This window comes from Bactrocera dorsalis, chromosome 3, assembly GCF_023373825.1.
Source record: "Bactrocera dorsalis isolate Fly_Bdor chromosome 3, ASM2337382v1, whole genome shotgun sequence".
In the NCBI taxonomy this organism is placed as follows: Eukaryota; Metazoa; Arthropoda; class Insecta; order Diptera; family Tephritidae; genus Bactrocera; species Bactrocera dorsalis.
The window spans coordinates 65,268,970-65,291,816 of NC_064305.1; the positions used below are offsets into that span (position 1 = coordinate 65,268,970).

Sequence of the window (22,847 nt, forward strand, 5' to 3'; positions counted from 1 at the left end):
TTCAGTGTTTTTAGTTGGCAACATGCTTAGAGACAGCTTTTTGTTAGACTTTGACGGACCTCTAATATATTAGGGTCTACAACTTGGCTGCTGCAAACCGTTTTTCAATAGATATACATAATCTATTGGTCCAAGCCCTGGTCGATTAAATCGTTTGTAATATTCGATCTTTGTGTCAACATGTAACCCAGCAAAACATTTGTAGAAATCTGTTTGCATCCAAAATTTATTCTCAATTGAAAATGTCATTTTTTGAGCCGAATTCCCAACATTTGCGAGAAATTTTGTTTTTCTTTTTTAACTCCAAGAAAAGTGCGGTCCCAAGAAAAAAATAACTCATCGAATGCTTTTCGGTTTCAACGTTTTAAGAATGGTGATTATGAAGTCGAAGGCATGGAGGTGGAAGGGAGAAGATTTACGCAAAGATGCTGAATTGGAAGCATTACTCGACCAAAATGTGTTCAAAACCCAAGAGAATTTGGCCGAATCGTTTGCAAGTGACACAGCAAGCCGTATCAAAACGCCCTTAAAGCCATGGGAATGATTCAGAAACAAGAAAACTGTGTTCCTTACGACTTGAAACGAAGAGATGTCGAACGGCGCTTCTTTTGCATGTGAACAGCTGCTTTCAAAGACACAACCGAAAGCGATTTTTAATTGTATTGTATTGTAAACTGGCGACGAAAAATGGGTCCACTATACGATAATCCTAAGCGAAGAAAGTCATGGGGAAACCCTGGACTTGCCTCCACGTCGACGGCAAAACCGAACATTCACAGCTGGGGTGATATACATATTATGAGCTTATAAAAGCCAAGTGAAACCATCACAGGAGATCGATACCGAACGCAATTGATGCGTTTTTAAGCCGAGCACTAAAAGAAAAACGGCCACAGTACGAGAAAAGACACAATAAAGTCATTCTCCAGCATGACAATGACTCGGCCTCACGTCGCAAAGTTGGTCAAAAAAATATTTGGAGATGCTGAAATAGGACATCTTACCCCACCCGTTGTATTCTCCAGACGTTGCTCCATCTGGTCTACAAATTTGCTGCGCAATCTTGAATCTGATTGCAAAACCCGCAGTTTGTACGAGAAGCCATGCCCATATTGGGCCGGTGCGGCTTGAGCCTGCAGTGCTTAGTGTAGAAAGCAACAAGGAGATAAAATTTGTCTCGGCAAATCACGTCTCTGAACTTTGCTAGGTTGTAACATCCAATATAGCATATCTAATATAGTTTAAACGCTTTGAAGCTTCGACTATCGAGTCGGTTTCGAAATGTTGGAAGGATCGTCATGTGTTACTACAGTTGAAAAGGGGGATTTTTAAGCTTCATTTAACCAAAAAATTAAATTCGATTGACGCCTCGAAAGTTATGCTGAGATTTTTGTGGGATTGGAAAGGAATCATCCAATATGAACTGCTCCAGCCTTGTCAAACGATTGATTCTACATTTTACTGTCAACAACTGATGAGATTGAGATCAAGCATTCGAAAAACGGCCAGAATTGATCAACACAAAGGGCTTCGCTTTCCATCAGGACAACGCTAGACTGCACACATTTTTGATGACTCGGCAAAAACTGAGAGAGAAACCATGCAGAAGTTTTGATGCATCCACCATATTGCCCTGACCTTACACCATCAGATTACCATTTATTTCGGTCAATGCAGAACTCTCTTAATGGAATTAAGTTTGCTTCAAGAGAAGCCTGTGAAAATTACTTGTCGCAGTTTTTCGCCGAGAAACCAGACAGATTTTGCACTGATGGAATAGTGTCTCTAGCGGAAAAATGGCAAAAAGTGATCGGACAAAATGGTACATATTTGGCTCATTAGAGTTCATTATAAATATAAAAAAAATAAGAAATACGAAATAATTTTATTGGCTATGTTATTCGCAAAAAGAGGCCGGAATTATGAGCCGACAACTCTAGGTTTTTGCACCACGATAATGCTGCATTTTTTTGTGAGTTTTTCGCCAATTTTTCAACCGTTTGGTTCCGTGTGAGCTCTGACTATTCAGCGAACTCAAATGATCGCTCCGGGGCAACTGTTTTGAGTCAATTGAATCAACTTGAATCGCTACACGCATTGAAGACTGTTTTGGGAAATTGATTTTAACAACTGTTTCGAGGACTCTCTTACTCTTACTTGTGGGGGTCTATTGAAATAAAAGAAAGAATTCTAAAATTCTGAACAAAGTCTTACTACTTTTTTGACCATAGTCATAGTAACACGCGCCGTTTTCTGACTGTCCACACCACCAAAGCTGCAGCTAATACCGTGACAAATCACATAAAATGTATAATCGATGATTTTTCAGATTTATCATAATTTTTCATAAACCTACCTATAAAGAATGATGACTGTATATTCAATACAAAAACACCTTATTGCCAGTTAATTGCTTTTTGAACAAAGTGAAAGAATATTCTGAGTGATTATCAAGCAGCGTTGCTCAAGTTCAAAAGTTCACATGAATATAATTCTTTTAAAGATGATTGTTTTTTTTTATATAAATTATTATTCGAATGAACAGTTAGAGAATAACGCATGCGAGGCAAGACACCAAGCCTGCATGTGGGAGCGTTGTAAGCGATTGTGACTATGATGTATTAGACAATCGAGTTTTTTATCGGCAGACTGACATCAAACAGCATGCGAGACACGGCAAGAGGTCCAAAGGCATACCTATACATATGAAGATTTGTATATATGTACATATGTATGTCTATGGAATTATCAGCCAAGAAGTACACATAAAAACCTACAGCTCAATTGCATATAGGCATCACATTGCATGTAGGCATATACATACATATGTATGAATAACACATATTAATATATAAGTACATGTATTATGTACTATATGTATACTACAAGTATTTTTGTATGTTTGTGCATACACGAAATGAAACACAGGTGTTCTTGCCCCAAGTTGCATGTCATGCCCACGAAACATAAAATCTCGCCTCGTTCTAATTACAGTGTTGGCTATATGGTTGTTGTTGCCTGTTGCCTCAAATGTGGATTGCAATTGAGATTATACTTTTCTTCTGCATTTTTTTTGTTTTTTACTGACACTTTTTTCAATTTTTAATTTCATACTCTACATATTTACGCCCCTTTTCCTTTATATATAATCTATTCTTTGTTCTTGTTGCATGAAATTGCTGCTGTTTTTGTGTTATGTATACTCTAGTAAGCATATTTTTACCGTTAGATGTGTAGAAATGTTAAAGGGTTAAGTTATAACTGTGCGTTGTTATGATTGTATATGATATCTGCTTGCTTTGTGCATCTCTGCCTTCCAGTTAGTCGCTCTTCTCAATGCTAAATTAGTTATTTAATGAGGTAAAGCAAGTCACTCATCATTTCAAGTAAATAAATGTGTAATTAACCTAGTTCTGTTTTACACAATCTTGAAATTATTGAAGGTTAACTAATGACTCGGGGGTTATACTTATGCTGTAAGTGACACTCTTGGCTCAAACGCCGAAAAGCGTAGAGATTGTAGAGGCGATTAAAAAACCATAAAAACATACATATATAAAAATTTTAATTTTAAAGAACACTGAATGCGAACGGCATTGCATTTTAGTAAGTTTGATTAGAAATACCAAAATTCTTTTTCGACTACCCAACTCAAAACACATCTTTATTTTCAGTTTGGTTCAAAGATTTCTTTAAATCCGTACGAGGAAGAATGGTATTTGAGGTCAGACAAGAGAATTTCTTCAGTGAAGACCAAAGTGTGGAAGATTTGAGGTGGAAAGTGCCACATATTTAAAACTGAATCCATATAACTTACGAACCCCGATAAGCAAGCTTGAATTGAGGTAGATAATTTGGTAAAAAAATTCTAACACTCCTTACAATAGGGCTAAAGTTTTACCCGGCAAGTCACGGCTACCGAAACACCAATGCATTGAAAAAGTACACCTCATAATAAGACCACACTTACACAAGTGTTTCGCTTAGAATTGACAATCGGATCTTATTGAACTCATAGAAATTTTAACAGAAATATGTATCTGGTAGCGCTGATGGATAACTAACCGGTGATATAACCGATAGGTGACTTGTAGGATAATAAAATCTGACATTTTTGTCAAAAGTGTCAGAAATACTATAACCACCGTGCTAAGCACTGACGAAGCAAATAAGAGCGAAGCAATATGTTTTAATAGACAAGGGGTTCAGTGTTCTTACAACTGTTTATCAAATTTTTGTTGAATCAGTTCGGTAAACACTGGATGTCCAGTATAACCTGTCATTTTGCGAAGTCATTCTAGTTGAGTGCTTCTTTTAAGGATAATTCACGGTAGCTTCGTAATAAGCGATCCAAGAGATTTGTAGAGTTGCAGGTCAAAAGTTATAGAAAAAATTGTCGAAAACATTTGGAAAAGTGTGACATTTCAACAGGGGATCCAAGTAGAGGCACTTATTTCAATAGCCTTTCTTTGATAGATCCCACGTCTGTCAAATCAATGTAATCACGTTTACGTTATTTTTGTACAGTATTATTTGAGATTTCTTCATGGAAAGACTCGTTACGAAAACTCATGTTCAGTGAAGAATGTGTTTCGCATGCTTCGCTTAGCTTATAGTCAATATAACGGCCTACTGAACGTACTATTCGCAACACCAGCACTCATCTTGAGACCCAGCATTCATTATGGGATAATATTCGACCGAATAGAACACGTTCAGCATGCAGTGAAGAGCAAGTCACTCATATAGCAGCCGTAGCTGAGAGTATATTCGAAGTCGATTTGGCGCCTTTCGCAGCAACTCGGACTGACGTATGAAACAACGTGACTTTTTTACGACGAGATCTTAAATCGAAAACGTACAAAATATAGACTGCCAAGAACTAAAGCTGCTCGATCATCGCAAGGGACATCACGGACATCACTTCGATTTATGGGGCTCTTGAAAAGGTTTAAGAAGATTTGACGTTTTCGAGCCGAAATTTGTTCAACGATGAGACCCATTTCTAGTTCAATTGGTACGTAAATAAGCAAAATTGCTGCTTTTTTGACGAAGAGCAACCTGAAAGGGTTCAAGAGCAGCCATTTCATCCAGGAAAAAGAATTGTGTGCTGTGGTGTCGATATGTAAAGTCTAAAGTCTATGCAGACAATCCTTATTCAAATCAGGTCTTTTGGTAAAGCATTATGCGTCTCATTAACCAGTTACCACTTGGACTCAACGGATGGACCATCTGATACCAACATTCGAAAGAGATAATCTTCAAAAAATAAATGCCAAAAAATGTTGTTTAGAATGATGACAAACATTCTCCAATAAATTTGAAGTTTAAGTGTTTTTTCTTTAGAAAAATGGATAACCCTTTACATGTAAGTTTGCAATTGAGTGCCTTCACAGATGGTTTTATCAGTCATTGACATCCTTGAATGAACTTTTTTGGTGTCAATGTTTCATAAATTTTCAAAGCGATATAGAATAATATGTACCAAATGCATTAACATTCATTAACAGCTGATAATCGCAGAATAAATATTAAGACCGAAGACTCTGACATATCATATATTTTAGAAAGTAATCAAGAGGTTATATCATCCCAAAAAATAACAACCACCAATTAAGCCAATGCCGAACGCTACAAAAATATTTTTCCGAAATCACTTGTCGCCAAAATGACCACTCTTTTATGTAGCACAGTGTAATTGCATAAATTAAGTTAAATTAAGTGAGTTATTTAAAATGCAGCAACCGACACCTTTAAACAAATGAATTGTGTTGATTTACATGAAAACAGCTTTAACTATTAAGCGGGTAATTACTTGGAGCTATAATTAGAGAATATTTGCATTTGGAATTCTAAAAAGCTGAAAATAAACATTTTTACACAATTTATACATGTAAGTATGTATGTGTATATACAAATTTACATAAATATTAAATAACACCCATACCGTGTTATTAGCTACAATTACCACTTTTAAATGTAATAACAATAATCATTTACCATAATTTACCGAAACCGCATACAAACTACAAAAGCACTACTCTTGAAAGATACTCTTGATTATATTTGTATTAGTACATAACTATTTAAATCTGCATTTACTTAACATAAAAAGCGCATTGACAAGTTCTGGTTTGAGAATCGAATATTAGGAAGTTTATGTAGTGAATACTGAAAATTTTTCCGAATGAAGTAATTTATTTTTAGACATTTTTATTAGCAAGGTTATGTGATCTTAGCACTCTTCAGTGAAAATAATTAAAATAAAATTGTGATACGAAAAATAAATGTACACAAAAGTCCGAATCACTAGTGAAAAGCTGAATTTTTGAAAAATATTTGCTATTGGAGTATAAAGGAGTAAAAAAATTTCCCTGGGTTTTCCAATAAGAGTGATGTGATTTCTTTAAAAAAAGCACTAATTGTCGATACAATTAGGTTCTGAATATAATATCGTTCAAATGGCCTCCACGACTACCTTTACAGGAACGAATTCGATGAACTCAATTTTTGAGTACTTTTTCCACAAAATCAAGTCGTATGTGATGATTAGCATTGACTTCTAAAGCTTGAAGAGAGTCTGTTTTATAGCTAGAGATCAATGACTTCTAAGTAGTTATCTAATGGTGTTAAAGCACAACTTCTTGGGGTAATTCAATGTCACAATTTCTTAAAATAATCGAATACCCAAACTTTTCTCGCAATAATCAGGTTGTTGCACGTACTGCGTGGCTCGTAGCACGTTTTGTTGGAACCAGATGTTATCAAGATCAACTTCTTCCAATTGCGGCCATAAGAAATTGGGTATCATCGATCTATGCCAGGTTCATTTCGAAAGAAGTACGAATGGTATGAAGACTCTATCAGACCAAAAACCACACCAAACTGTAAATTTAGGTGAATGTAATGGTTGTTCATGAATAATTTGTGAACTTTCTTCGCACCAGAATCGACAGTTTTATTTTCCGCACCACTCAGATGAAAGTAAGCCTAATCGGAGAAGATGATTTTCTTAAAAAAATCGTTATCGTTTTCAAGTTGTTCCAAGGCAAAATCAGCAAATTCATGACGTTTACGGTAATTCAATGGCTTCAGTTCTTGAGTGAGAACAATTTTATAAAGATGTACGTCCAAATCCTTTCTTAAAATTCGTCATATGGCGGTTTGAGGCAGTCCAAATACTTGAGAACGCCTTGGAATCGACAAATTGCCGTCTTCTTCAAGACTTGCCTGAACGGCAGCAGTATTTTCATTACTTCGAGTCATTCTTTGTCTTACTGGCACTTGAACATTATGTAAAGAAAATGTACTCTCGAAATTTCCAACAATTCGACGAATAGCGAGTACAGGTGGACGAATATACAGATCATGACATATTAAAAATGGCCAAACGACACTTAGAAATCATATCATCCCTATTGGAAAATACGCTATAAAAAATAGTTGGGATCTGTCATTGGTTCCTTAGTCAAGGCTAGTAATGGTCTAAAAGAGAACTTTCCTCTGCTTTCACATGACAGAAAGTTTCGTAAGTACATATACTCGCTAGCAAAGCAGTTAAACGATTTCTAGTACAATAGTATAAACTTTATGAGCTCAGAGGCAATCGAAATCAAAACCAGGTTTTCATAAAAAAATTTTGAGACATACTGATTTTTCAAGAATAAGATTTTTATAGAACTTTATGGCTACTGAACGAAATTTCTCTGGGAGAAGTATGTAGAGAACACTGTGTAAGATATATCCATTGAGTTTGGGAGTGTATCTAGTAAGAAGGTAGGGAGCATCTCCTTTGAGATGTTCAAATGCTTGAAGAGTCAGCTAAACTGTAATTTTCATAAACGTTTTGAGGTAAGTAGTTCAGAATGCCGGTGAATTTAGACTTCCTGTTACCTGAATTTCAAGACCTCACATATAATAATATATTCATCAGCGAGTATTCGACTAAAGAGAAATTATTTAAATCATTTCAAGATATCTTTAGAAGCCTGTCGATAATTTTGAGTAATCTGGACCTAAGTCCACAGTGGTTGGATAAATTGGTTGAAATTATGAAGTATTTGAATCTCAAGATCTCGCAGATAGTAATACGATGAACGGTGAGTCTTCAATTATATAGAGATTTGAAATTATTTCAGACGACCTCCAGAAGCTTATCGATAGTTTCGCGTGAATTTGGAATAAAAGTCGAAACTGATAAAATGGTTAAAATTAAGAACTCAAGATCTCGCAAATAATAAAATAATATTTACGAGTCTTCAACTAAACAGATAAGTATTCGAAATTACATATATAAATTATTTCAAAAGCCTGTCGACAGTTCTGAATGATTTGGACGAAAAGTCGAAAGTGGCTAGCCCCTCACTAGATATTGTACTATGGGAATGTCTATAAAAATGTGTACCGGTAGATCCAAAAAATATATTATCGAATGCAGAGTTTGATTTGGATTTTTCTAATTGATTACTTCTATAATAAAATCAACAAAATCCTTTTTAAAGAAAAGCAAAACTTTAAGCAGTCAAGGGTTAATTACAACAGGAAATGCAAATCAGTAAAAGTTTAGAAATAGTACCGAGTACTTATCAATGCACTTTTTTATTTTTATTTTTTTTTTATATTTTGTTGTTAGTTTTAACATTACTGAATATTAGTAAACCACTCTTTAACCTTTTAGTTTTTTATAGAGACTTACCCGATCTTTTCGATTTTGCGCATCGGAAATATCACTTTCCTGCGAGCGCTGTTGGTGTACCAGCTGAATTTTTCCTTGAGATATCGTTATGTAATTCGTTGGTGGAGAAAACGCCTGTATGTCGTCTTTATCGTCATCTTCTTCTTTTATATCTAGTGTTCTGGAAGAAAAAATATAATAAATTAAATTTGGTAACAGTTTCGGGGAGAGAGAAATTATGGTAAGATTAGAAGGGCTCTCTACGACTCATTGAAACGGTTTCAGCCAAGAAGTATTATCTTAAATACAGAAGAGTCCTCTACGACTCACTTATATGTACTTTACACTTTCCTCAAAAATATTTGAAACCAACGAAATTTATATTCATTTGACTGTAGTTCAATACAAGATAGTAGACATATGGGTATCTTAGTAGAGTCGTATAACAGCTTGCTCTTAAATTTCTCTTACATTATACCAGTTTATATTGTCATTTGTTGCTTTGATTTGTCCTTACCTTTTGGTGATTCGAAGACAACAAATATTAGAAGTCTCTATTATTGTTTAGCTGAGAAGTGTTTGTGCTAGTTTTGGATAGCCGCAACTAAGCTATATGCTTTCAAATGATACATATATAATCACAAATTGGATTGTGGCGAATCGAACTAGCAACTGGTATAAATCGCTTAGACTGGTATAATACGAGGGCTGCTATATATATTTCTGGCCTAGGCAACACTAAGTGTTGCCAGGTGCAATCTGACATTTCCATTGGAAAGTTTGACATTTTTTAGCATAACATCACTCAGAACGTTTTGTCATTTAATCGTGAATTGTTTTATTTACAGGGAATTAAAAAATTCATCTCGGCCAAAAAATGGAATTAACTCGTGAACATTTTCGTGCGATCATTTTTCACAACTTTCGACGTGGATTATCACGACAAGAGTGCATCGATGAACTAAAATCTTTGTATGGCTATAAAGCACCATCCTATAGCACTGTGAAAAACTGGTACAACGAATTCAATCGTGGCCGACGCTCGCTCAAAGACGAATTCCGTGAAGGTCGTCCAAAAACAGCCGTTGTGCCAGAAAACATCGATGCCGTACGTGAACTGATAATGCAAGACCGTCATGTAACATACCTTCAGATAGAGGCATGCCTATGCATTTCTCCCACCAGCATACATTCGATATTGCATGAACACCTGGCCGTAAAAAAGGTTTGTTCTCGTTGGATCCCGCACAATTTGGCAATCGCTCAAAAAAAGGCTCGTGTGGATTGGTGTAAAGAAATGCTGAAAAAATACGATCGCGGTGCTTCAAAAGACGTTTATAAGATCGTCACAGGTGACGAATCATGGATCTATGCGTATGAGCCCGAAACAAAACAGCAATCGACCGTGTGGGTCTTCCAAGACGAGCCAAATCCAACGAAAGTTGTTCGTGGAAGAAGCACTTCGAAGCAAATGGTCGCCTGTTTCTTCGGCAAAACTGGTCATGAGGCGACTGTTCCGCTTGAGCAACGTAGTACGGTCAATTCTGAGTGGTACACCACCATTTGTTTGCCTGAAGTCTTCGGGGAAATTCGAAAACGAACAAGAGAAGACGAATCATTGTGCAACATGAGAATGCGAGCTCTCACACATCAGCTCAAACCAGCGTCTTTTTGACCGGCCAAAATGTCGAATTGATGGGTTAACCGTCGTACAGCCCTGACTTGGCACCCAATGACTTCTTTTTATTCCCACACATCAAGAAAATAATGCGTGGTCAACGATTTTCGTCGCCAGAAGATGCTGTTGAAGCATTCAAAAACCATGTTTTGGAGGTGTCTCAATCGGAGTGGAAAAAGTGCTTCGAAAATTGGTTTGAGCGCATGCAAAAGTGTATAAATCTTGATGGAGAATGTTTTGAAAAACAATAAAACCATTTTCCTTGATAAATATTCCGATTTTCATTATTAGGCCAGAAATATATATAGCAGCCCTCGTATAGATTTAAAATAGCAAACTGTAACACAACTGTGATCAGGTCTTTTAATGTTCTCCTCTTTGAATTCAACTGAATAATTAAATTTTTTTTGAAAAATCAGTAAAGTCAAATATAAATATAGCGAACCTATGTGCACTTAGTACAATTTCAGTTAAACCGTTATTTATTTACTTAATTTAACCCCTTTACAGTCAATCCTTATTAAAACAAGATATTGTGATCGCGATATTTATCTTAAGTGGCATAATAAATTTTGTTTGCATATGATAGTAAATATATAAATACATTTGTACATAGTATACATGTATGTTTATGTAAATAATTCACCAAAAATTTTGATTATAAAGCTAAAGCTTGTTTGCTCTACTTTTGTGGCATTAATCGCCCGGCGATTATCTCAGCAAACAACTGCTTACTAGACACAATTTTTTAAGTGTTTCTATTTTCAGTACTGTGCCTGCATATTTACATAAGTATATACATACATAATTACACCATACATACATACATACATACATATATGCCTGCTCTTAAGTCTGCATATAAACGTTTCGTTGCACATAAGTCGATAAGCTCGCATTTGAAGTGCATTGAGAACAATTGCAGCTGTTCTTGAAGCCAAAGACACACGCACACACACATATGCACGTATATACGCACAAATAGAGCGGCACATGTGTGGATTAACAAATTATCGATTATTTGTTATTGTCAAAAGAAAAAGGTAAATGGGTTAATTGGTGTAGTCAAGTATGTAAATGTTGCTTGTGTTGTTGTAGAGCGATAAGAGGCCGACTGAGGCAATATGGTGTTTGCAGCCTTGACAAATTTAGGACAAGTTGAAAATTATTTCTAATCTCTGGCAAGTGAGCAATACTTAATGTTGCTATATGATTTTCTGGTTCATGAAATATGGGTTTATTACGGAGCGCTGACAGATGCTGGAAACTCTTTCTCCAAACGACTAATGATAATGTATGTATATGAAAGTGGTCTCTTAAGTGTGGCTGGCACTAAAACACATTTTTCAAAACTTTAGAATTTTAATTAGCTACCATCTCAGAACTTATAACACTCGACATGAACATGAAATATTAAGATGATTTCACCTCGTTGGCTTGTAAATGAGGCCACAATTAATCCCCTTTGAACAGCTAGAAAAGCTTGTCCGTTGTGATGTCCAGAACAAAAGACCGTTGTAAATCTACAAAGCGCTTAGAAGCTGACACAAATTTATTGAATCAACTACTATCACTTCCAGCTAATACGTCAGGTTCGTAAAGTCTATGGCAACCGAGATGCTTCAACTTTAGTCTAGCGAAATTTGGACGATGTAGAAGAAAGTGTCTAAATGTTTCCAACTCATTTTCCCCCTTTGCGTCCTTCAAAATCTTTAGCCTCAACTCATGAGCGCAAACTGGATCTTAGCGGCTATGTACACCTTTCGAAAAGCTGGCAATTCAATGCAGCCTGTTGAGCTCACGCGAGGCCCATAGATCCAGCTCCCGAAGGCACGAAGCCATAGGAACTCCTGCGTTTGGGTAAGAGTCCCTTTCTTGCAAACTAATCAGATTTATTGTCAGCCGGACAAGTTTAATGTGGAAGTAGCCTGAGGCTATAGCTCACTGTCAGCTAGTTCAAATTCATCAAGTTCATTTTCTTCCGCAGCGAATGTACTTCGGAGCGTGCGCGCACCAATTGGATTCGGTAGAGGGCGTTCCTAGTTAACGAACGAGCGCTTGGTCAGTTGTCTCCGAGCACCTGGAGATTCAAGACAAATATTTTGGTGCGATGTGTTTCTGTGAGTGGTGCAAGACGAAAATGCAGCGCTCGTTAGAGCAGAGATATGGGCGTAAATTCTGTGTGAAGTTCGGTAAATTTGCGACAGAGATATTTGATATGATGAAGTAGGCTCACCCAGATGTTGCTTTAGCAAGAAGTGGTGTGTTTCGGTGGCACATGGCCTTTTTGGAGGACCGGGCCTTTTTGATGAAGACCTGCGACCTGCAAATCCAAAGTGGAAACGATGATCATTGTCTTTTTTGACATCAAAGGCATCGTCCACCATGAATTTGTTCCTCCTGAAGAAACCGTCAACGTCAAGTTTTGTTCGGAAGTCCTCAAGAGACTCAAACGAAGGGTCAATCGGGTCCGACAAGACATCGCAGACGATTGGAAGTTGCACCACGACAACGCACCGGCTAATACCGCCTTTCTTGTGAACCACTCTCTAACCAAGGCCGGCATCCCAAGGCTTCCGCAGCCGCACTACAGCCCAGATGTGGCTCCTCCAGACTTTCCCGCCTGATTTTGAGACGACAGAGCGGATCCAAGCAGCATGCACTTCGGCTCTCAAGGCTATTCAGGAGAATGCTTGGAAATTGCGCTAGCAGCTCTGGAGCCTATTTTGAAAGTTTTTAAAGAACGATTGGTTCAATAAATTTTTTTTAAGTCGACTCAGTCCTTTCCGGACAAACCCCGTATACCATTTGTTCGTAGATTTACGAAAAGTGATACTATCCATTTGAACTTATAAGGTATTTATCGGAATTGAATATATTCTCTAGGCAGAGAGGTGAGAAAAGTTTGCTAAACGTCATTGTTAAGACCTTTTTTGAGAAATTTCGTTCCTGAAATAACAAAGATATTATATCGAAGTAGTCTGCCTCATTTTCAAAAACAAAATAAAAATTTGAATAATTTGATTTTTAAACACAAAAGTGTATACTGACATTATATTTTCGCACACTTAAAATGCCTCAAGAAAGCTAATTTTCTAGATTTCCGAAATGTATAAAAAAAGCCCGACAACAATCTTTCGATTTTTCTTAAAACAATAGGCAATATAATGAAGCTGTCCTTGAAATATAAAGCAAAAACAAAGAAACACAAAAATGGCGAATGAGCTAATGCTGACGACCAAAAATTAATAGCCAATCGCTAGATGAAAGCGTCAATGTTAAATTAATCTTTGTATAATCAAATCTGTATAAAATGAAATTAAATATGCAAAACTGCTGGGAGTGCCAAATATGGATTTCGTAATACTAAAGATAGAATTAAACAAAAAATCGATAGTCTTGCAATCGATTTAAGATGTCAGATATTTACAGCAAAAAATGCGAAAAAGTAATTTAATAAATTTGGTATGTATGTATGTGTAATACACTACAAGAAAGTTATTATATTATTTTATTTCTTGTTTTTGCTTTTTTCGGCAATGCTAACAACAACTTGCATCGCCTACAGTCGCTCGACTTCGCGTGTCTTGCCTGGTTTTTGGTTTCTTTTGCGTTTGTTGTATTCTTTAGCGATTTACACTTAACTTTTTCTACATCTGTTCAACACAACAAAACCGAAACTTGTTTTCCCTGTTTTCGTCTGTCAATCGATTTTGTGCGAAGTGAAAAATTTCATTCATAAGCGTTTTGGTGAAGTGTTGACTTATGCGCTGAAAGATGACGGCGACAATAAAATGTATAGATGTGTGTATGTATAAGAGTACAACAAAAAATAAAATGTGTTGTAGGTATACATATATGACCACAACAACAATTAATGTCGCTATATGTATACAACAACCACAAAAGCAAGGCTCACATTTTTAAATCGGTTGGCGACTGCAACTAGTTGCTAGTTGTTGCTTTTCGTTTACTTAGACAAGTAGCCGCGTTAATAGTGTCTATAAGTAGTGACATGTCTACTTACATATGAGTATATATTAATAAATATGGCAACGCTGTCTACAGTGCTGGTGAGAAGTGAGTTTACTATTGGCCAAAGAGATGTCATTTTATATGAGAGAAGCAAAGAATTTTTAATTATAGAATTGAAATTATTTTGGAATTATGAAAAAATATTTAAATTAAATAAACAAAAATATTTTTATTAAAGCATAACTAAAATTATAAACGGTCCCAAATGAATTTTTTGTGTTTTTTTGGACTTTATAACTAAGTTCAGAACTTATTGCCCGTTTTCTTGACATTTTTTATTTCATGATCATTAGAGACTTTAATTGAAGAGAGAATTGAGTAAAAATAAAAAAAAAAATAATTGAGAACTGAGTATTTGTATAATTAAATTAAAAGTCATTGAATAATTATATTAAAATATATGAGTAATAAAGCAAAAGCAAAATATTTAAGTAAATAAATTTCACAGCAAAATAGGGAGTTGTTTGTCATTTTTCAATTTCTTTCACTTTCTTTAAATTATCAACAAGTCCTTGTTAGCCCGGGCGTATGAGTAATATGTATAGGTAGCGTGCGAAGAACTAAAAGAGTTCAGAAAACTCATAAAAAATTTTAGTTTTTGGAAGCAATTTAATAAAGAGAATAAAAAAATGTTAATTTCGGATGCGACGAGGTTAATATGCCCTTCACAAATAATTAAGTTTTCATACAAAAATTTGCTTCTGATCGTTCAGTTTGTATGGCAGCTATATGCTATAATGGTCCGATCTGGAAAATTTCTTCAGTTGTAATAGCGTGGACTCAGAAAATACTGTATGTTAAATTTCGTGAAGATATCTTGTCCAATGAAAAAGTTTTCCATACAAGAACTTCAACTCGATTGTTCAGTTTGTATAGCAGCTATATGCTATAATAGTCCGATCTGAAAAACTTCTTTGGAGGTTATAACTTCGCTACAGACAGTAATCTGTACCACATTTCGTGAAGATATCTTGTCCAATGAAAAAGTTTTCCATACATGAACTTGATTTTGATGGTTCAATTTGTATGACAGCTATATGCTACAATGGTCCGATCCGGAAAATTTCTTGAAACATTATAACGTTGATTCAGAAAGTAATGCATGTTAAATTTCGTGAAGATATCTTGTCAAACAAAGAAGTTTTCCTTACAAAAGACTGAGTTCGATCGTTCAGTTTGCATTGTAGCTATGTATATGCTAATGTGGTACGATCGGAAAAACTGCTTTTAAAATTATAGCTTCTGTGAAATTTTATATCGTTATATCAAAAATCGAGTTTCTAGTTCAAATTTATACCATATATACGAATAGACTGCTAAGAACTTTCAGTGATCTCCGCTGGCAGCTGATGTAGAAATTCTGAACTCGTTTCGATCTTGTAACGGCGTTTTTGAATTCGTTAGCATCATTTGTGAAATTCTACCGAGTTGACAGTTTTTGGTCGGATTTTATTTCTAGTGTATTCGTTTGTATTCTACATGCTGTTTGCCGAGAATTATATATCAAGCTACTTCTTAGAGATTTGCTGGCAGATCGTCACATCGTTTCGACGTGAAAGATGCACCTCGCTCTGGTCGACCTATCGCCGAAAAAGATGATGAAATTATGGAAAAGATTGACCAGAACCATCACATAATCAGCCATGATATCGCTAAGGCACTTCACATTCATCATCAAATGATTTTGAACCATTTAAAAAAAGGCTGGCTACAAAAAGAGGCTCGATGTTTGGGTACCAGATGAATTGTGTGTGAAATGTTTAACGGACCGAATTAACTCTGCGATTCCTTGCTGAAACGAAATGAAATCGAACCATTTCTGAAACGAGTGGTAATAGGAAGCAAAATGTGGATCAAATACGACAATAATATGTGAATGAGGTCAAGGTCCAAGCAGAGTGAATTTCAATAAGTGGCCGCAAAGCCAGGATTGACGCCTCGAAAGGTTATTCTGAGTGTTTGGTGGGATTGGAAAGGAATCATCCACTATGAACTGCTTTAGCCTCGTTGAACGATTGATTCTACATTTTACTGCCAACAACTAATGAGATTAAAGAAAGCAATCGAAAAAAACGGCCGAAACTGATCAACAGGAAGAGCTTCGTCTTTCATCAGGACAACGCTAGACCATACACATCTTTGATGTCTCGGCAAAAACTGGGAAACCTTGGCTGAGAAGTTTTGTTGCATCCACCATATAGCCCAGACCTTGCACCATCAGACTAATATTTGTTTCGGTCAATGCAGAACTCACTTAATGGAGTAAAGTTTGCTTCAAGGGAACTCTGTGAAAATTACTTGTCGCAGTTTTTCGCCGAGAAAAAAAAGTTTTACACTGATTGAATAATACCTCTAGTGGAAAAGTGATAAAAAGTGGTCGACCAAAGTGGTACATATTTGGCTCATTAGAGTTCATTATAAATATAAAAAAATAAGTTCACGTTTGATTAGAAATACGAAAATACTTTTTCGATCAGCCTGTATTACACTTTGCACATTTTTAGACTTATAATTGATTTTTAAATACATTTTATTACTTAAACTTTGTACTCACAGTTATACTTAAACGAATAAAATATTTATTTTTTTATTTTTTGTTTAAAATTTGTTGGCTGCTTTTATTTTCGACAACAATGTACACGTGAGTCAATATGTTTAAGTAAACTGCAATACATTGTATAAATATATACTTATGTACATACATACATACATACTTATCTGTAAATGTTAAGCTCACATTCGAGTCCCATATGTGCCAAAGCGGCAGCCACACTGCAGTCAGCCAAGCAGCCATTAAGTCTGGCTTGGCTTCGGAACGAATGAATGAAGTTGGCTGTTCTGGCACTGCATTGCTGCGGCTGCCTGCGGCTAACTTATGAGCTTACATACATACCAACATTGTATTTATGTCTTTTTTTGAGCTCGTGTGGCCATATGCATAGCAAATAAGCTGCTGAATGCAACATAGTGTGGCAAGAGACAACGACCAGTGGAAGCGGTGGCTTGTGGTGCGACAGACAAATAGCTGGTTAGCGGAAAAAAATCTGGCATGAAGTGCATATGTATGAATGTATATATCTATATGCATGTGTATGTATGTTTGTATGTATTCACATACGTAAGTATGCTTGACTGTGCGTTCATCCGCTTGTTTATATGTGCTTTTCTTAGACTGTCTGTCTGTCTGTCAATTCTAGTGTTTGTTGGTTTTGCAACTTTACTTGTTGGTTTTGGTAAGAAACAAAAAACTCAAAAAAGCGAAAATCACAACAAGTCGTAAAGTCAATAATTTATTTGTATTTGTAAATGCGTTTTGTTTTTGTTTTTGGTTTAATTTTTTGTTTCGCTTTTCGATTTTCCTGCGGATTTATGAGGACTGGATCGCCAACGCATTATGGCAAAGATCTCAAGATAAATGAAAAGTAATGGAAAAACAACAAAAAATATATAAACATATGTGGGTTGGTGTATAAATACTTGTCTTTACTTAAATACTCTGGCAAGCAGAAAAAAACGCTTACGAAAATTTTAATGAATGAAAAGTGTGGCCCTTTGTTTTTGTAGGACAACAACAATGTTGTATATGAATATACACAAGCAACAGCCTATATTACGTATTGTTGTTGCATTATAGTGTTGAAAATTTGAAAAATAATACCTAAGTAACTAGTCCCAAACCAGTTTCCAAGTGGTCCAAGAGAGTATTGGCTTTACAAATGCATAGCTGCTTCGCTGGAAATCTTTTTGCTAATTTTGTATAATTGAAACCGGCTTTTGAAGGCAAGTCTTTTACAAATATCCCGTACTGCATCAATTTGGACCAGTACTACTCCCAAATGGACCATCACTACTTCTATTTCGACCAGTTTTGTTTTTTTATTACAATCGCTTTAATTTATGCATGACCATAAGTTGGACCACTACTACCTCTATTTGGACCACTCTTGGTTTTTATAACAACCTTTTTAATTTATGCATCGCCATACTCGTGTGATTTAAACTTTCTGTCTCTAATCTTCTCACGATTTCGGAGCAGCTATGCAAATGTATTTCATCAACCAAACAATAATAAATTGTCTGCGGTGAAAGTGAAAATGCAGCGTGTGAGTTTTTGGAGTGATTTTCAATCGTAATTGTTAGTAAACACCAAAAAGGCATAATTAAAGTGCATAAATGCTAACTTTCATTTCAGTTATTCTGTAATGAGCCTTTTAAATACCTTAGCTAGTTGCTGAAAAGATTTCTTTGCAATTTTGTTGTATTCAATTGGCATCTACAATTTGCTTTCATTAAAAAATAATATTAAGCAGTTGAAAGCGATTTTTTTTTGGAAAATTTCATAGTCAGCCCATATTACTATCCCGATTTAATTAGTCATTTATAAATTCAATAAAAATGGCAACGCCTTCCAATTTTTCTAACAGACAAGATAAGAGTTTTAAAGTAGGTAAGTTCTAACTTTTCACTTACGTACCAACCAGATCAAATTTGACAAGGGCTTGTCCATTAAAATTCGCTTTGGCGAAAGCACAATGACTTCATTCATCCAATATTTAAAAATCGCTTGACAAACACAAAATTTGACATAATGCAATTCGGTTTCCGGAAAGGACGAAGTACAGGGGATGCTTTAAAGACTGTTACCAAAATAGCTGAAAAAGCATTAGAAGAGAATAGATTGCTTTGGGCTGAGAAAAAATACTGTGTAGTCATAACCCTGTACATAACTCAGCGAACTGGACTCTAATTATTAGAGCTCTGACAGAGTTAAAGATTCCTGACTATTTTATTCGAATTGCGGCAAGCTATTTCGAAAACAGAATACTTGTATACGACACAGAATTTCGACTTAAAACGTACAAAGTTACAGGCAGTGTTCCGCAATGCAAGAGGCCCTCGGCCCTGTATTCTGGAACGTAATGTACAATGGTATTCTGAGAGTCGCTATGCCGGATGCGGTAAAGATAGTAAGATATGCGGACGACATTCCGGTCTTAGTTGTAGCGAAAACTCTTGACGAGGCCAGGAACAAGTGTAATCAAAGCATCAGCAATGTTAAAAAAGTGGCTCGAAACTACTTACTGGTTTACAACTAGCTGCTTACAAAATGGAAGTGGTATTAATAAATATTAGTAAGAGCGTTGAAACATTTGAGATTTTTGTGGAAGGGCATACCATAAAATCTCAAACATGTGGGAATAATCCTGGATCATAGAATTTGACGATTTCTATGTCGGCAATTGATAAAAATATTACGAATATGCGGGGCCCAGACAACTAGTGAGAAAGCTGCTGACAAGTACCAGTAGTTCGAATATTTTATACGCGGCGCCAATTCGGTTATTTTCTACTAGACATAGCTCGTGTACGAGAGAAGTTGATTCGCTACACAGACTGACGTCATTAGCAACCTGTTGCACATTCAGAGCAGTATAGAATTATGCAATTAATGTTATATCGGGAAGACACTCCATATATATGTAAAGGAGCAGAATGTTGCTCATCCGTTCGAGATATGAGGGCTAACAAACATCTATCCAAAATACCCAAAAATTGGCAAAAATTTATAATATATATATACCATCATATGCCAATAGTAAATATTTGAAAACAATGAAAAACGCTGACCCATTTTAAACTTTAAGGATCGAAAAATGTTGTTGGATTAACTACCGATGCCAGAAAGTAGGACCTGAATTCATTTTTTGTAAATATTAGTTTCCAGCTAAAAATTTCATATCAAAGTCCAAAGCAATTGAATGACTTGATTATTTAAGAATAAACGAGAAGTAACCGTAAATAAATTAGTTTGGATTAGCTGGCTGGTTCCTCAGTATGGCACTTAGACTATCATGTACTTTTCTTTGAGAAACTAGACAAAAAACTCCTGTAGTTGAATATCAGCAAACGGCAAAACGCCCTGAACCTTTTAGAAATCTACTTAGGTGCTTTATGTCTACTTTTGCTTCTTCACCTGGATTTCTAAAAGTTGTTACAACTACTGATCGTGATGAGCACAGCTGCTCCAGTAGACAACCACAATAATCCAACGGAGCTCCTACCCGGAAGTACCTATCCTAGCAATCAGCGTTACAGATTCTTACAATATAGCACAAAAACCAGTCTAATCATAAAACAACTCGATGTTAAAGATAGCAGTCTAGACATTCCTTTAATAATCATGGGGAATAGAGTGGGTATTCATCACTTTGAAGGAGGCTGCATTCCGGTGTAGCCGGTATATCTACTGCTACATGTATGGCAGTCATCTCCCCTTGGAAGACGCTACACTGGTCAGGAAGCCTAAAACTAGAGTTAATGGAAAGTTCTCAACAGTGTCCTCCTCACGGCCCTTCTTCTATGAGTCCTTCCTTCTTATGAAACCTTCGAAGGTATGTGAGCTGAGAAGCGAGAGCTTAGGTTCGGTGATCTGGTAATCCAAGTATTTTGATTCTCAGTTTATCTGATCTGAGAGCATTTTTCGCCACCATACACATATACATTGATGAGAGCAGCCTGTTGAAAAATCGCCAATATTTTCGCTTAAGAGACCAACCTAGTATTAGTAGACAGGAATGGTTTGCTGGGTGTTTGGAAGGAGTGTCAGTTAAACATCTACTCTAAGCTGCTACCTTACGGCCATAATCTTAATTCGAACCTGTATTGTCAAGAATTGAACTGTTTGAAGGAAGCAGTCGCTTAGAACCGATCAGCTTTGGAAAATAGTAAAGAAATTATGTTCCAGCAATCAGGCCACACACATCAATAGTCGACCACCAAGAGTTCCAAGAGCTCGGCTTGTTCTTATGCATCCAGCTTATAGTTTAAAGAAAGCATCAAGTCATTACTACCTGTTCCTGTCTATGTCGACTGAAAATGATGAATGAGAAGCTTGCTACAATATACCTTAAACTCAGTATGGATATGAGATATATCACTACTAAAACTAAATCAGTTCAACAATTATTGCAATTTGTGTCTTCAAATCCTCCATTATCACATGTCGCCCCTAAACTCCGAGTTCACTGAGTGTATACATCCATGAACTGTGGACAGAAAGCTCAACTCGTAAACTACCAAAAGGCAAATGTTAAAACCACATAGACAAAATAAAGAAAACTAAAACAACAACAGCAATTTAATTTTATAAAACAACGAGTTAATTAAATCACAATCGAGGTGAAGTTTGGTAATTGTTAATTGAATTTACGAGTTAACTGCACAGCAGCACTCAACCAACAGTGACTGCCAATGGTATGCAGACAACGCATTGTTGTTGGCAACAACCATCACCAACGGCCAGTTGTTGGCAGCAATGAAGGCTTAACTGGTACATACATACTTACATTGCTTGGAGGCTGCCCCAAGCTGCAACAATTTTGAATAATATTTTGTTTTTGTATCCGCAATTCTCGTATGCCGGACGGTTCGTCACGTGAGTGGGCCAATTTGCGAGTGAAACGCAGTGCGCACATGAGCAAGTATTAGAGCGGGTCGATTTTTACAATAACATCGCGTAAGCGGAAATGTTCTGGGTATTATTTTGAAGAACTTTGCCTAGGAGACTAAGAGTCTAAAACCGGTTTCGGTCCAGCGGTTTTTAAGGCGAAGTTTAAAAAAACTTAAAAATCGATTGTACAGGAGATAAAACCATAGTCTCTTAGGCAGAGTTATTTAGAATGATCCGTGGAACATTTCCCACATACGCGACTTTATAGAAAACAATCAACAAGAGGTAAGTTCGGCTACTGTTCGTTTTGGCTCCCTGAAAGTCAACCCGCCCTAATGTGTATATATGTACCTGCTACATTCATACTTTGTTCGCCACTTCGACCAAGTCCTGTTTATTGATTTCTGCTGGAGCTGCTTTGCATTTTTTCTACTTGGAAATCGCAAATCAAAAGCGAGCAATTGTCCAAACACTCAAATAATCACCATACAATGCATGTATTTGGGGATAAGTGCTGTTTGGACATGAAAAATATACTTTTACGAGGATAATTTTATATGTACCGGACAGATTATTAGATAAAAGATATGTTTGCGGCAGAATAATAATGCATTCCTGGAGTAGGTCTCTACTAAGTCCCTTACATATCTTTGCTAACTTTTTGAGAGCTTCTAAAAAGAGAAATTTTTCCAGAGATACCTTCACGGTACTATGAGTTCTTTTCGAGAACAAAAAGTAGTCAGCTAAGTTAGATATCTGTATGAGGATCATAGAGATATGTACGAGAACCCAGTACTGTATGGATCAAATCATAGAAAATTTGTTCATCATATTGTAGTAAGATTTATCGGTTATTTGAACGTATAAAACAAAAAAAAAAAAGCAAACGGAAGTGAGAAATGGTGACCGAACTCGTTTTATGATTCAAACCGGCGTGAGTTGTTTGGTCACACGAGAGACGTGTTCGGAGATTTTGGGATTCAAGATGATGGTAGCATTGACCAGCGCAT

At 36.2% G+C, this 22,847-nt stretch overlaps 1 protein-coding gene across 2 annotated transcripts in view; it reads right to left on the bottom strand.

The window, feature by feature from the left end:
• Positions 1–22,847, bottom strand: part of LOC105222105 (uncharacterized) — a 170,758-nt gene that overhangs the window by 61,112 nt on the left and 86,799 nt on the right. For both annotated transcript variants that reach the window (XM_049453959.1, XM_049453958.1), the window contains exon 3: positions 8,696–8,855. In XM_049453959.1, coding sequence (XP_049309916.1) covers positions 8,696–8,855 — 160 coding nt within the window. The remainder of the gene's footprint in view (positions 1–8,695; positions 8,856–22,847) is intronic.